Below are 16413 nucleotides of genomic sequence, written 5' to 3' on the forward strand. Positions count from 1 at the left end.
GATAAGAAGTAAAACTGAGGTCCTGACTCTCTGTGGTCACTAAAAATCCCAGGGTGTTTCTTGAAAAGAGTAAGGACAGAAAAGTGCTATATAAACGTAAGGAATTATTATTAATTAATAATAATTGCTTATACTTATATAGCACTTTTCTGGACACTCCACTCAAAGTGCTTTACAGGTAATGGGGACTCACCTCCACCACCACCTAGATGATGCAACAGCAGCCATGGTATGCCAGAACACTCACCACACGTCAGCTCTCAGTGGGAAGGAGAGCAGAGTGATGAAGCCAATTCATAGATGGGGATTATTAGGAGGCCATGATAGGTAAGGGCCGGGGGGAAATTTGGCCAGGACACTGGGGTTACACCTCTTTTCGAGAAACACCCTGGGATTTTTAATGACCACAGAGAGTCAGGACCTCGGTTTTACATCTCATCCTAAGGACAGCGCCTGTTTACAGTATAGTGTCCCCGTCACTATACTGGGGCATTAGGACCCACATGGACTATAGGGTGTGCACCCCCTGCTGGCCCCACTAACACCTCTTCCAGCAGCAACCTTAGTTTTTCTCAGGAGGTCTCCCATCCAGGTACTGACCAGGCTCACACCTGCTTAGCTTCAGTGGAGTGCCACTTGTGAGTTGCAGAGTGATATGGCTGCTGGCAAATTATTATTATTATTGCTGTTGGACAAAAAAGTGTTTTTTTTTACTATATGTAGAAAGTCCAGATTGTTGCCTGATGTCTTTAGACCACAGAAGCTAATCATATAGTGTATGGTTAGCTGTACATCATAGTGTATGGTGGTGTGGTTGGTCTGTGGCTCAGGATCTGCACCTGTGGCTGGAAGGTTGCTGGTTCGTATTCCGCAGATGGCAGAGGAATCCTACTCCATTGGGCCCCTAAGCAAGGCCCCTCACCCCAACTGCTCCAGGGGTGCCATATAAATGGCAGACCCTGCGCTCTGACCGCAAGCTTCTTTCCCTGTCTGTGTGTCTCATGGAGAGAAAATTGGGGTACACGAAAAGACAGATTCTGATACTGTGATCTTGTATAGTGATCTTATATTGTGTGCAGTTGGTACTGAGATGAAAGAACCTAAAGCAAACCACGTTACTGCTGTGAGAAGTTGGCACACCAGTAGGTGGCGTTTTTCCTTCTGGACCTGAATTTCCACACCAAAGCACCAGGATGGTGATGTGTGCTCTGGTCTAGGACGTTCCGTCCTTTAGATGAGATGCTAAGGGCATGACTCCCTTGTCATTTAAAATACTATGCCACTATACTCAAGACTAGGGGTGTTAACTCTAGTATCCTCACTGAATTCCGTTAGCGAAACACGATCTGGCTTCGCTGAAAGGAGTCCTTCAATTGCTGAAATCATTTCTCCCTTCTGAGTTTCTGTGCGGTGGGGCTGCAGGAGAATTCTGGCTTCTACATACAGTATTATCAAGGCATGTGCTCCGCTTTAGTGTTGCATGAACTAATTACTTTCCCTCTAATATGAGAAGCATTTTGTAATCAATATACAAGCGATTGATATATGCTGCACAATCGTCTGCTCCTTCCTTCCCGGTTTAATAAAGAGATACACATTGTGCTGAGTTACTAACCTGCAAGCTTTGCTTTCAAATTAGAAATACAAATCTTATTATAAATATTAGATATATTATAATAAATACTTCAAAATAATGGGGGTATAGTGTATTGATAATTTCGAACATAGACTGCTCTAAACAACACATCGATTCATCGATGGTTGTGCGTAACTATCTCAACTAGGGGTCGGGCTTCTCCACTGTCTCTGAAAATAATAAAAAAGACATTAAAACAATTGTTAAGAACGTTTTCAAAAACGCTTTCTGCACAATATCACACACCCCTAACAATCAGCAGAAAGATACTTGATTTCAAAGAGTGAACAAATGAACAGACTGAAGTATGCGTAAATCTACCACAAATTGGGCATATCTTATATTTTACAACAGTTTCCTGTTTCGTCATCAATATGAGTTAACTTCCAACTTTCATGCCTGCTGACGAATTTGGTTACAAAAGTTCCTTGGACGTCACTTTGGGATATTCAGGTTACTTGATAAATGATAAACTGCTTACTAAAGTGTTTCTTCATATCACAACACGAACGGGCAACCTTTATTACAACAGTTTTTAGACAAGGAGGTTTGCTAGGTATGTTTGATAGCCTGCAACAAGGCAAAGGAACAGCCGTCTTATTTTTAATAAAACAACAGACGCTATAGCGGAACCTGCTCATGTTTACCGAGGGGCTCAAGAAGAGATTTCTTGTTTGAATGAGCGAAAATGAAAAAGCCTGACGTGAAGTTGGTTATACTGGGGGACATGAATGTTGGTAAGACCTCTCTGTTGCACAGGTACATTGAAAGGAAGTTTAAAGACACTATCAGCACAGTCGGAGGGGCGTTCTTCTTGAAGCAGTGGGGGCCGTATAACATTTCAATTTGGGACACAGCAGGTAACCCTTATTACTTTTTATATAAAATTAATTTAGGATGTGTTGATGTTGCTTGTTATTTTCTTTAGTCCATTTGTACTCCCGAGTTTACCGTCTGTGATAAGTAGATAAATGTTGTTCGCATTAAAATCTACAGAAATGCTGTGTTTAATCCCAATAAGACGAAGAAATACAATGTTTACTTGGTAATCGAATTATGTGGCTTTTATTTAGTGTTCTAAAACAATAGAAATTTGAAGCGTGAAATTAAAATTTGATGTGATTGATTTTTGTTTTGAAACTTTTTTTCATGTAAAAATCTATTCGCAGAATTGTTTTGCCGAAGAAAAAATACGTTTTGGTTTTAGTTGTGGAGAAGGATTAAGAATTTCGAAATTAGGGATCTGGTGCGCTTTGGAGAGATCAAAAAGTTTCGGATTCTCCTGTACGTGGAATGTATCCTCTATGAATTTAATGGGAACCCTGCGATAGCACTGTTGGGATAATACAAGTACTATCATGTGTTTGACAAAGAGGATTATCGCAGTATGTGGGTTTTACAGGATTCACCGGAGACGTGAGTTTTCGAGATTTGTTCTGCAATATACTGTACTTTGGCCAGGGTAATAAATCTTAGTTGATCACATGAACATTCTTTTACTATAAACAAAGTCGTACCTTTTATGGTTTAAGAAAAAAAACGAGTTTCAAATTGAATTGTGTATTAGATTCACTTTAAATGTTCAGTATTCTTTAACTTGTAAATTAGTGGATTTACTTTGGATATATGTATGATATATATTTAAAAATACGTTGTACTCTATTTTATTTTCAAGGTCAGGTATGGGTGTTCCAGAGTAAACTTGTTTAAAAAAAGACTTTATCATTACACTTCTAAGTCAGTTAAAATGATTCGCTGTGTAAGAAAAACTATAGAGATTACTTTACCATTTATTTCCATCTTTTTCAAAGGCCAGTGTGTAAACGTTCTCTTTCAGTAGTTCATTTATAATGATCATTTGAAGACAAACACTCAATTTCTGTTTGTGAATCGCTTGAGTTGAAGCGAAAATTGCGCTGGTGTGGATTAAAAGATATTTCTATCATGCTCACGTTCTTGAATGTTCTTTACACTTAGTGTAAAAATCATTACCTGTAAGGTCACTGGTTCTGTGAAACTGCTTAGAAAAGAGATAAAGAAGTCAGATAAACATTTTACTTTTTTAAATAAGTATTTGAATTGAAAAGGCTCTGTCTATCCATTTTTCGTGCTTTTAAAACTGTTCAATATAAAAAAATGTTTATGTCCAAGCATCCTGTAATATATTCTGTTAAGGCCTGACGCCTGATAAATGAGGAAGAAGCTGAACTTCTGTCATACAAATTAAAGACGTAGCCTAATCATTGTTATCTCAGTATTAGGAAGAATTCCTTCTCAGACGGCTGTGCTTTAGCTTTGCTGTAATTAAATTTTGTAGTGCCTCAATATTGTTTTCTGTAACCATATTAGACTAATCATTCTGAAAAACGTTCCACTTGTATGTACAGTACAAGTGTAACAACTACTATACTAGAAAACATACATGGAACATCAACAGTAAAACAGTATACTGGAATTATACTGCATGTTGGATAAAAAACTTCTGGATAGCAGTTGGCTGGGAAACTATTGTAAGGAAAGTACAGAAATCGTTGGAGTTCAGGCTTATAATCATGCTTTTCTTTTTCAGACTATCAGTGATTAAATGTTCCAGCTACATGGATAACATTTTACCTGTCTTTTTGCCTTAAAAATACTAGTCAGAACACTAATGTCTAAGTGCTTATTAATGCATTTTATGAGAACATTATGTAAATTTTGTAAAAGAGAAGTTTGTGGTGATGAACTTGAAGTTTGATAAAAGTTTAAGTGCTGTGCTTTTCTTTGTCCTGAATGGGGAAATGAAAGAGAATTACATTGTTGTGTGCTTTTCGTGCTTTGTGTGCTGTATGTATCTTTGACACAGATTTAGCCACACAGCCTTGCTTGCATTCTGTAGTAGGTTGGTTTGGAAACTCTTAACTCAGTTTCACAATAATGTTATCTATACTGATTGAGTAAGGCGGGGAATGTATTTGCAAAGAATTTACTGTCTCAACACTTTGTCATCTATTTTGGGAAAGGCAAATCACAAGATTGAGTAAAAAAAAATCTTTTAATGTTTTGCATTCATAGAAATTACCGGTGATTTTAGAATTAGAATACAGAGTGTAATTCTGACAAGTCTGAGAATCGAAACCATTCTATAATTATTCTAAAAATAATTAAACCCATTTGCTTCAAAGTCTTATGTGCCTCTCTTAGGTTTTCTGAGTTTGTCACAGAATATGCCCGTTACATGTATTGTGAAAAGAGCAAAGCACTAGCTGGAGCTAGACCTGCCGGCAACCTTCAAAGACACTTCAGCAGAGACTGGTCAATGGAGGTCGAACTAGACAAGCGACTTGTGTTTCCAGACAAACCTTTGACCGGATGTAGTCATGTCGTCCTCCCAGAGGAAGGCTATAATCCTCATTGAATTGACAGTTCCTGAAAAGAAAGGTGCCAAGAACCTTTTGAGAGGGAAAAAAAAGCAAGGTACGATGAGCTTGTGGACACCGTCAGAAGTAAAGGGTGGAAAGCCTGGTCATTCCCAGTCAATTCCAATTATTTCTGTAGGTTTCTGTGTCTCCTGTGGTTTGGGATTGGTGCTCAGGTTTGCTAAGGAATATTTTCTTTTTTAAAAAAAAAATTATTTTAGAGAACAAAGCAAAACCATTTTACATTTGAACGACCATTATTCAGCCTTACATCACAGGCACAAATTCCTGTTTGTTCCCCTTTTTTTACAATTATATAACTTTTTAACAAAACTATATACGTTCAAAAGAAGGAAGATGTATACATTTATGAATATGAAAAGGGGGGGGGCTATATAAATGTATCTTATTAAATTTCCGTTATTTTGTATCTCAACAAAATCTGACCTTAAAGGTTTAATGTACTGCACCCATCTAGACCAATATTTGACACTAAGGAATATTTTCAAAGAGTCCCCACTTCTGCCTTACTGTTGTGTATGCATGATTCCGCATGGCTCCTGTACATCATCTTGCATTGGTGAAACCTTGAAGGGTCTACATTGGGGATCTCTAACCCTGGTCCGGGAGAGCCCCAATTTAATTCTCTAATTTCTAAAGACATGGAACATTTCCATTGTGATAAATCAAACAAGCGATTTGCTAAAAAAATCTAAGTAATCTTCAGTCCTCTAGGACCAGAGATCTCTTCATTTAATAGATTGGAGATCCCTGACCTACACAAATGAGTAGAATGATACTGGACAGGTAAAAAACAAACAGTACACCATCCTCATAATCTAGAAAACTTGCACTGGCATTTGGGCACTCTACCTTTACAAACAAGGCAAAATAAAAAAGGCAAGTTTGAAGTCAGAGAAGTGGAAGAATTCTTCTACTGCTGTCTGATGGAAAAATCTGCGAGTGACGCAAGTTGCAACCTTCTCCGGGAATGGCTTGAAACTGTCGGAACATGTGACTGCATGAGCGGCACGAAGGAAAATCCAGAAGATGACCTTACTGTGCCGCTGAGAACTAGCAATTCACAAGTGTGAATGACAGGCATCCACAGCACAGGCAAATGTCAGACGGGCCTCCAACAGAGAGACCAGTGAATCAAGGAGGATCAAATTTAGCCAGCCTCCATGCCAAGAAGGAGAGACCAGTCACAAGAAGCCACTCAAAACCACAGAGCCAACATCTTGGAAGCATAGCTGTCATATGAAGAGGGGTCAGGTGCATAGTCTAAAATGAAGAAAAGAAAGCTCTTTTTCCTCAAAAAAGATGAAATGTGGAAAGAAATTAGAGTACTGTTTTTTTGTTAATATAATACTCAACCTGCTTTCCCAAACCCAAAAAGAGATTTGGACTGTCGTCTAATGAGGAGTGCCCAAATCTTCCAGCTTTCTTATAGGTTTTTTATTTTTTAATTTCGGCAATATTTTCTCAAATTTAAAGTACATGCACTTTGAATAGCTTTCTTTTGAAAAACAACAGCTGATTGTCCTCTATATAATGATATTTATATGTAAGATAACATTTTATATTCATGTATAATCTTGAATTTTTTATTTTATTTTTTACAATAGGAGGTGGGAGAAATGAGATTTCTTGTGATACAATAATGAAGCTTGCGTAAAGTGTGTGGAAAATAGGAAATTAATTTAGATCTCTTTTGTAAATCTTCTTTTAATTATTATTATTTTTAAAATATTTTTTTTACATTCTTTGCCATATAATTCACCTGAGGTTCGTATTGTGTGTGTCTGACTTGATCAGGGTGAAGTTTCAGGTTTTTCACTAATTGAAGGGGATAATCATGTAGATGCAATTTCCAAGTGAATATTTTTTATGGATAGGAAAGTAGTAGTAGTGGTGTTTGTTTCTTGATTAACAATATGTGCCATTGTCTTTGCAGACGTGCTTTGTAAATGGCTCAGGCCCCTCATGCACTTCAGCTGCTCGTAGTCTGCTCTGCATCTATATCAAACATCAGTTTGTAGGTTCTTTTTCTTTCTTAACACTGTTTAGTTGAAGTCAAACTCCAAAACATAACGAAAGCGACTCATTTGTGGTGCTCACTGCCGAAATGAGGTATGAAGAATTTTGAGTGAGGAATTGTATTAAGTGTCCGGGCTGCACGAAGAAGGGGCAACAGCTCATCCTTTTATTTCTTCCCATATTTTAGTGTGGGATTTACCCCTACGTGGTCCTTTGCAATAAAGCCCCTCTTATTCAGTCCATTAACAACTGAACTAACCTCTGCTCTCGCAGTCTCATTATATATCCTTGCCAGTTCCAGGAATTAGGTCACATGCTTCACCATGTGCCTTCAGATTGCATTATGTAAGCCTCTACTGTATTCGTCTGTCCAGTACTGGCATTTCAGGACTTTCATGCCTGAAGGCTTACATGATTCTAGAAAGCTTTGCATCTATGCTGACAAAAATATGCATACATCACAATACATTAGCTGGAATTGTTTTCATACCATTATATTTAAGGACCACAATGTGTTGTTTGTCATCCTTCAGTGTGTGTATTGAACCAGACTGCTGCCATGTGTCTAGGTCTCAGAAGACTCTTTGCTATATTGAAATTTTCATTTAAATACCGGTTTATAATACATTTCTTTTTTGACCTTTAGTTTTAGAAGCTGATATATCATGACAACACAGAGGCCTTTTTACTTTTTGTGTAATGTTAAGAATTCACAGCTCTTGTACAGTAATAATCCCCCAATACATTACTAGGATTTTTTTTCATAACACATGGTGTTTTAATGGGATGTTTATTTTGTTTGTCACAGCTCTTTGAGTCATGGCTCAGTGACAGACTGCCTGGGGTCGTTGCTGATGTCAGGGCCCTTATCAGATTCACATGGTTAAGCTAGAAACAGGGCTGCTATTGAAACAGTCTGGCTGTGGTGTGCTCAAACTGTTAGGATAATATGATCAGAGCCTGTGACTGTAAAGAAATGAGTCTCAGCTGATTAAAAAAAATGTTTTGGTCTGTAAAGGGCTGTGCTTTTAAAAAGGAAGTATGATTTTTATAGCCTGAACTGCATTTAAAATTACATTTCAGCAAAAGGAAGTCAATTCTTGTAATCATATATTGTTTATGCTTTCTATAAATATGCTCCCTTCCATTGTTTATCTGCATACTCTTAGAAAACACCTAAGGACCCCCTGTGCTTCTTTGTATCTCCTTGTCGTTGAGAATCCCACAGGAGATAAAGGGAAGGAGACCATAGGATATTTACTTCTCTTCTGTTGGTCAGAATATAGCCATGGTCAAGGAAGAAACTGTGCTCTGCTATTATCACAGTAGCTAGTAAATTGTTTAAAACATGACAACCCTCCGTACTGCTTTATCAGTGGTATCCAGGCTTTTCGGTCTGTACTTTTATAGCATCACAAGATCTTTTGATTTTTGTTCAAGTCAAATATTTAATTTGCAGCCTTTGCTATTATCTCTAGGCGTTCACGAAGGCAATTCAATAATTTTACAAAATCTCCAGGACTGGAACACGACAGCCCTCATGGAACACAATTGGTTGTCTCTATCCTAGATGCTGGATCTGTGCTCTGTGTGGCCCCACACAAATCCATTCAGGCCTGCAAGTGTCAGCACCCTGAGTGAATGTTGCATTGTGGCTTTTAGTTGAGATGAGGAGTTGCCAAGCAGAAACTGGTGAAATTTTGTTTTACTCCCCTTTCTGTCCTGTTTTTGAATATTCTTAAAAATGCGTTGTCATGTGTTTTGGAAAGTAACAGATACATTAAAAAGCAGCATACTGTCAGCATTTTAAAACCTTTGATTAATTTACAATTGCCTATGTCATAATCACTATAACATTGTGTCATAGTGGCTGTAAATATAAGTGACCATTAAGCAGAGGATGGAGAACTGTGAATTATTTGTCCAAAGGCTTTGAAAGCTTAATCCGATGGTAAGCCTTGTTGTGATCAATGTATAAGTAAGAGAGTAAAATGATATTGCACTGTTTTGTAAATTTCTGCTTCACCAGTCACTTTGTTGACCCACATTTCTGAAAGTTCATGGGGGTGTTCATCCGTATGAACTATTATCCCAATGATTCATATGATTTTGAAATCAAAGCCTTGAGTGTAGTTACCACAACCTTTCAGTCACCACATTTTCCTCCATATGGCAGAAAAGAGGGAACGTTCTGAAACATTTTAAGATTGCTGCATTTTACCTTTCTCTTTTCCTTTGTTGAATTAAATAGGAGTTCTGTTTCTGTAGTATAAAAGCCTTCTTGTTAGCTTTAATCTCACGTCTGTCTGAACTTTAGTCAGCAGATACAGTAACTGCTGATGCTGTGTGCTCATCCTTCCTGAATTTCGTAGTTTGGTAACACGTCACAGTGGAATTCATGGGGTGTCAAAATATTACTTATGTATGTCCCTTTGGTGTTTTCTCATTTTCGAAATTTGTCGGAAGCAACATGGTGAAACTGGAATGTAACCTTTCTGTATTTTGATAACCAGAGGTTAGAGGTGAATTAGACATAATTGGCAGTTAATTTAAATGAGATGATCTCTTCGGAAGATTTGTTTTTTAGGCTTTATTTAACTGGTGCAGAAATGAACCTGACTTTTTTCGTTGCCCATTACTGCCTTGGACGGAACAAATCTCTAGTCTTGTTGTTGAGCTGAACCAGCTGTGCCTGTTTTCAGAACAATGGCGTCCGTGTCAGAAACGTAGGCAGGGTGTCCTTGTGTCATTGGGAAGCTTTCTAACGAATTCCTTTCCTCTCCGTGTCAGGGCGGGAGCAGTTTCATGGGCTGGGCTCTATGTACTGCAGAGGCGCCGCCGCTGTCATCCTCACCTACGACGTCACCAACTGGCAGAGCCTGGTGGAGCTGGAGCACCGATTCCTTTCCCTGACGGACACGGCCAACTCCGACTGCATTTTCGCCATCGTGGGGAACAAAGCTGACCTGACCAACCTGAAAGCCGCGGCCGGGGAGACGGGCGAAGAGAGGGAGAGTAACGGCAATCTGGCGGGTGCCCAGTTCCCAGCCTCTCCAAAAATGCACAAACAGGTGCAGCCGGAAGACGCCATGGCTCTTTACCGTAGGATCCTGCGTTACAAGATGCTGGAAGAGAAATGCAGCCCGCCGGCGGAGGCGATGTGCTTCGAGACCAGTGCGAAGACGGGCTACAATGTGGATCTGCTCTTTGAAAGGGTGTTTGACATGGTAGTGCCTGGCATTTTAAAGAAAAAAACTGAAGCTATGACTAATACCGTGGATTTGGAAGACTGCAGTGACATGCAAATGACTAAACTAGGATGCTGCGGTTGATCGGATATGAGTGGGTTCGTTTGTATTGGGTTTTTTTCCACACTGCTTTCAGATTCGAGCAAGTGTGTTTTTAGAAATCCAACTGCGTGTGAAAATGAGGGTACGGAAGTAAGGTTGGGCATAAATTCAAGTTTTCCACTGACTTGCACGTGTAGCTCTTACCTTGTGAAGTTAATACTGTGGTCCTTCACTGCCTGATCCCCAACACACATACTCATCACTCCCTTTCAATCTGAAGCTGATTTCACTGGATATGTTATTTACCCATCACAAGCAAAGAGACTAAAATAGTGAATGTATTTATATAGAAATATGGATAAATAAAATAAGATGATCTACAGTAGGCCTTTAAGATTACACGTCGGAGATCCAAGTACTCGGTTGTTGTTGAGAATTATTTTTTTCAGTTTTAAGTAATTTGGGTGCTGCTTTACCACTTATTAGGTCTATCGTCAAACACTTGCATTGAGCCTTTTATAAACAACCTGCTGCACTAGATGGTCTAACTCAGGTTTTTCTGCTGAAAAAAACATTTTAAAATATAATTCATTTCAGCCCCCAATTTTTTGTTTCATACTTAATGTGCCTTGAAATGTCTCTGTTTTATTGTGAACTGATTTTGTATGGCTGTTCTCTTTGTATGTAATGTTTGTGTTAAGTACATTTTTGAAAATATTTATGATTGAAAATTTTAAAGGACCTGCTATTTGCACACTAACATTGAAAGAATAAAGGTGATCATGATCAGTGTGTTTCTTTTTTTGACCATGACAGATCTATGTAGAAATATTTTTATTGTGATCTGCAGAGGTGCTTTTGTGTATACCATTTCAGACATGTTAATACTCACTCCTCACATGTCCAAATTGATTAATTTGTGCTTTGCAGTGATTTGATTAAGTGTAAGGAATTATTAAGCAATTTATATTGACAAAAAAGTTCAACGATGTATGGTAATGAACTAATTGCTGCAGCAGAATATTTTAATGGCAATGATACCACTGGATTTTGTCCATTGCCTTCATTGTAATAGAACCTTTAAAGAACACCAGCATCTAGAAGGGACAGGGAAACGAAGTAGATGTACTTAACAATTCTGTTTTTTTTAAGTAATTGTCCTTTCACTAAGTACAAAGTGTTGTCTGCTAAATAGGTTCATAATGTTGAAAATGAGATAAATGTATCTTTACTTAATAGTCTTATCATAAAAAAATGTCCTGTTTCAGCATTTGTCTAACAGCCTTTGTGCGATTCTGCAGTGCTTTCTTAAACTGAACTGGAATCCTTTTTTTTTGTTGATGAACCTGGTATAACATATCAGATCCCAGATCCTCCAAAATCCATTTTTTATGTTCTCATACCCTGCTAATATTTTAAAAGGCCCAACAATGTGTGATGCATCTCTCATTCACCAAAATAATTAATGAAGCAAAAATAAGGGGGGAGTATTCCAGTGCTACACACAGCCCAGTGTAATGTTTTATCAAGAGTTATTTTCATTGAATGCATACATCCTGGTATCCAGTTTGTTTTTCCCCAGTATGAGCTCCCTAATAAAGCAAGTTATCTTGTAAAATAAGTTAAAGAGAAAATAAATCCCAGGCAACAGAGGTAAGAAGTAAGAATTAAAAAAAGTTATTTCCGTCAAACCCATACACCAAAATGCAAATGTTGGAATTAATATTTTATTCAGTATAATTACATCAAAGTCAAATGACATAAAAAATCTTATTGAACATGATCTGGTATATGTACACTCAATAGTGATTACAACCATAGAAAAAATAATTTGTAATATTTAGTTTGGCCACAGAGTAACATTTTCACGTTTGATGTTTATGACACTGCCGGGAAACTTCAGTTTTTAAATTAACTTCTCTAGCAGTTGCATCTTGCGTGAATAAAACCATAAGACTCTATACAGGTGACAGCTAGAGGCGGCAGAAAAAGATCTTCAGTGCATTTAATACAGAATTTTTTTAAAAAAAAGTAAACTTCCATTTATTAATTGCAGAGTTCTTATTTTTAGTAAAAAAAAAATCTTCAGATCAGTGTAGTATTAAAACAACCATTACTGTGAGGAACTGCAAAATGTAATGGCAAGTGAAGTATAGTACTATACATAGAACAACAGCCTTTGCTCAGCTTTGAGTTGCCTCTTTATTTAAAAGGTAAAAGTGTTTAAGGTTCTGGGATAATGTAACAAACAATGAAAATATACTTAAGGCAAATAAGGATGAACGTATTAGAGCACGTTTCTTAAACAGTACAAAACAAGATAAGTGTGGTGTTAGTTTCTCTTTGTATGAAGCAGTAGCTGCTTATCCTACAAATTATGAAGCAGTGCATAAAGACATGGGCATTTTTTTCTCATTGGATGATCTGGATTATCTTTCTTTTTCTTAATATATATGAAATGCACGGCTGAGGTAATAAGTTAAAATAAGCACCATTTCAAATGTAGAGCAAAGAAAGCCTTCTTTCTTTATTGATTTTTATAATCATAATGTTAATGTTAATGCACACTTGTGCCAATTGGTTGTTTTTTTTTTCAGCTCGTGCTGTTACAAGTTCTTCATGCACACCTGGCACCGGCTGATTCGAGACAGCAGCTGACCTGCCTTGAGCGTTTCTGCAGCCGGTGAGCTGTGGAAGGACTGCTCTATCGTTGTCAACCAGAAGCTGTGCTTATTGGCAAAGTAATGGCAGGTGCCTTTGGCTCCATTGCACTCAATGAAAGGAGTGGTCCTAAAGTCCTCAAGGCAGCTTCCAGGTGAAACCAAGGACTGTCCACCCCCTTCATCTCCAGCAGCGGTGTGCTGAGTGACGACACAAAGAAACAATTAGCACCACAGAGAGATGAACCAGAACTAACATGTTTGTACTGTTATTTACATGCGATCTATAGGACAAATAGTAGAGATTGCTTTTGCAGGAAGGTTAAAAATCAAAGAAAACAACCCTAAAAAAGGGACTGTTTCTACAAAAAAGAATAACTAGAAACAAGTTAACACCTCATATGGTTGTGAAGATGCAACACGAACTGAGCGGTCAGTATATCACTGTTAGGGTGCTCCATGAGAACTCATTCTGGTTTGGGGTTAACAGCTTAATTGACATTTGATGGAAGGCTGACTATCCATGTACTTCATAGGACTTGAATATTTTTATGTTCCCCAAGAAGTAATCATGGGTATTGGAAATTAAAAGTTACTGATGAACAGGTGAAATGTCTTTCACAATAAAGCATCTTCATTCAGATTTATATAGTGAATATGTTATTTTGTAAATTAGAGTCTGCAGATGTATTGAGCTACATGACACAAAATTCTAAACAAGAGAAGACTGTACTTTTTTTTACCATGAAAGTGGCAAGCTTACCATGAGGAAGGAATAACCGATCCACAGGCTGCGCCATCCAATGGGACACTGAGGAATGCTAGTGTCCTGGCTGTGGACAGCGATGGCCAGGGACGGAGCCTCGCAGACCAAGCAGCGGCTGATGTACGGTTTAATTTCCTCCTCCTCCACGGGCATCATGGGCAGAGGGGCCGTCGTCGACAGCCAATAGGATTTATCATTCCTGCTGGCGTAGTAGCAGACGTCTCCAGGGTTGCAGTACAGGAACGGCATTGTGTTAAATCTCGGCAGACATGATCCTGCCATTCCTATAAAATCAGCACAAGTAATAGCAATCAGTATGAGATACCACCGACTGTTTGAAACCTCTCTGCCTTCGTGGGCAGATCTTATTACAAAGCACATTCTATTTTAAATTCTGTCAACTTCTAACAGGATCAGAATGAGCCCTGTTGTACATTCAAAGAGTATGAATCCAACTGAAGCACTACAGTGCAATGTTTCAAATTCTGAGTTACAAAAAGCATCAATAGAACTGGAGAACCTATGCACATACACTTTTAATAAATATGAAGTACACGATTAGTGTAGTTTATGTGGCAGCCCCACTGTCGACTTTAACATTACATTTCACGATAATGACATGGAATACACATTGGACTATGCTTAACTACCAAATGTACGAGTGTTTCTTACATATTAATCTCTAGCATTAGTAATAGAGGTGGCTAAGGATCTGCGCCTGTGGCGGGAAGGTTGCAGGCTGGTATCTTGCCGCCGGCAGAGGAATCCTATTCCGTTGACCCCATAAGCAAGACCCTTAACCCCAGCTGCTCCAGGAGCACTGTATAAATGGCTGACCCTGCACTCTGACCCCAAGCTTCTCTCCCTGTCTGTGTGTCTCATGGAGAGCAAGTTGGGGTATTATCTAATACAAGAAATTGTATATGGCTAATAAAGTGATCTTCTTCTTTTTATTATATACCCAACCAATTTACCAACTGAGTATGTCAAAATGGATGAACCTTGCACCCACATGGCGAGGCTGAGGAAGTGCAGACAGGCTCCTCTGACCCACCCACCCATCAAGCAATTTATCTTTTGACACATTACAAGCTCTGCAGTGATATCCAGGTGGCTCCGCACCAACCGGAGGAGAGGCATGTCCCTCATGATATCAGGAGAAGCCAGCAGACTTCCAGGAAATTGCAGAATTGTTTCACCGGAAGACTAATCTGATCCTTAAACCCGATTGTACTCAGCTAATTATGCACCACCGCTTGGTGGACCTTGGTGGTCATAGCAGGCTAGTGACATGACACAGACTTGAGATCTGAACTGTTCCACCACAGAGCGTAACCTGGGCTTGTAGTGAGTGTCGTTACCAGTTGAACTACTCAGGAGCCTCCTCATACTTTTGATAGATGATACCAAAGGTAAAGTTTTTCTACCAGCAAAAATATCATACCAAGATCCTGATTGTGTGCCTTCTCCTGGCCTTCAAAATACAGCAGACTGTATCCATCCCACAGTTTTGCCATGCCCACAGGACACATTGGTACTTGTTCTGACTGGCTGTGCTTTACAAGGAGGTACCCAACACTAACGCTGCGGCCGGGCATGCCTGCCAATCCAGGGTTACCAGGGCGTCCTTGTGACCCTGTGGGAGAGAATGACTCTAATTAAAGTGTCACAATTGTCATCACACTGCTAATAGTTTTATTCAATTATTGTCTCACAGCTGGATTCAAAAGCTCTTTTATGGTACAAAAAATACCTATTGTGATGAAGCAAAGGATCCTGGAGGGATGAAAGTTGGAACAGAGCCCTCTGAACAGAGAATGAAGGAGTGTTTTCCATGCTTTCATGAGGAATGAGGGAAATGCTAACAACAGGGGGAGAGTGGATTTCCCAGTATATAAACCTACAAAAGCCAGACTGCGCTTGCCATCGACTTTAAGGTTGGAGATAGAGTGTGACGTGCGTCTTAGAAGGAACCAAAAGCAGGAAAACACTGGTATAAGAAATGTACAAGCCAGAGACTAAACTAATCTTTTTTAATTCTTATCCTCTGACCAAACAGAATCCCCCGCATAGCTCCCTGGCTTATCAAAGCATGGAATTGCAGACTTAAAACTCTTGCAGGTGAAGCACATAAAGTGAACAAAGACATCAGACAGATCAAACCAAAACTGGATTACGAACCTGGCAAGATAAGCATCCTTGACTTTTTACCATATGGACATTTGTTTTCAATGTCTTTTCTATTACTAAGAATGTTGACACCCATGACTGGAAGCTCCTTCACTGATTTGGAGGCAAGTTCTGCCATCTTGCACTAGAACCAGTGAGTGAAGCATCCTGTTCGCGAATGTGGTTTTTCAAGTCAAAGGAAGCAAGGGCTTTAGCTGCTTGCTTCTACCATGAAGTCCTTAATCAGATGCCATAGTGCCTCCTCTTTCCCAACCACTGACTTCTATTGAAATATTATATTTCTATTATATAAATATGCAACCAATGACTATATTTTTTTCTCTTTCTTATCTATAATGATATATAACGTGTCTTCTTACTCACACGTTTCAGTATGGTTCTTTAATGTTTTTTCCTCAAAATCCCATAATAGACCACATTTCTTTACCTGATG

At 38.7% G+C, this 16413-nt stretch overlaps 2 protein-coding genes across 4 annotated transcripts in view; one reads left to right on the forward strand and one right to left on the reverse strand.

Moving 5' to 3' along the window:
• Window positions 1–1157: 1157 nt before the first annotated feature.
• Window positions 1158–11153, forward strand: rab20 (RAB20, member RAS oncogene family). The gene is made up of 2 exons (XM_088912945.1): window positions 1158–2496; window positions 9865–11153. The coding sequence occupies exons 1-2, from the start codon at window positions 2325–2327 to the stop codon at window positions 10404–10406; spliced, it is 714 nt and encodes a 237-aa protein (XP_088769071.1). The 5' UTR covers window positions 1158–2324; the 3' UTR covers window positions 10407–11153.
• Window positions 11154–12077: 924 nt separating this feature from the next.
• col4a2 (collagen, type IV, alpha 2) overlaps window positions 12078–16413 on the reverse strand; it is a 104429-nt gene continuing 100093 nt past the window's right edge. For all 3 annotated transcript variants that reach the window (XM_088912619.1, XM_088912617.1, XM_088912618.1), the window contains 3 exons: window positions 15235–15426; window positions 13788–14074; window positions 12078–13225 (listed from right to left, as the gene is read on the reverse strand). In XM_088912619.1, the coding sequence (XP_088768745.1) occupies window positions 12971–13225; window positions 13788–14074; window positions 15235–15426 (734 nt within the window). In that variant the 3' untranslated portion in view covers window positions 12078–12970. The remainder of the gene's footprint in view (window positions 13226–13787; window positions 14075–15234; window positions 15427–16413) is intronic.

The sequence above is a fragment of the Atractosteus spatula genome, chromosome 4 (assembly GCF_055471065.1).
Source record: "Atractosteus spatula isolate fAtrSpa1 chromosome 4, fAtrSpa1.hap1, whole genome shotgun sequence".
NCBI classification, from domain to species: Eukaryota; Metazoa; Chordata; class Actinopteri; order Semionotiformes; family Lepisosteidae; genus Atractosteus; species Atractosteus spatula.

Bases quoted from the DNA above. Each gene is read 5' to 3' on its own strand.
- rab20 (XM_088912945.1), top strand. From the start codon at position 2,325: ATGAAAAAGCCTGACGTGAAGTTGGTTATACTGGGGGACATGAATGTT. The intron at 2,497-9,864 runs GTAACCCTTATT...TCTCCGTGTCAG, and splicing joins TTCAATTTGGGACACAGCAG to GGCGGGAGCAGTTTCATGGG.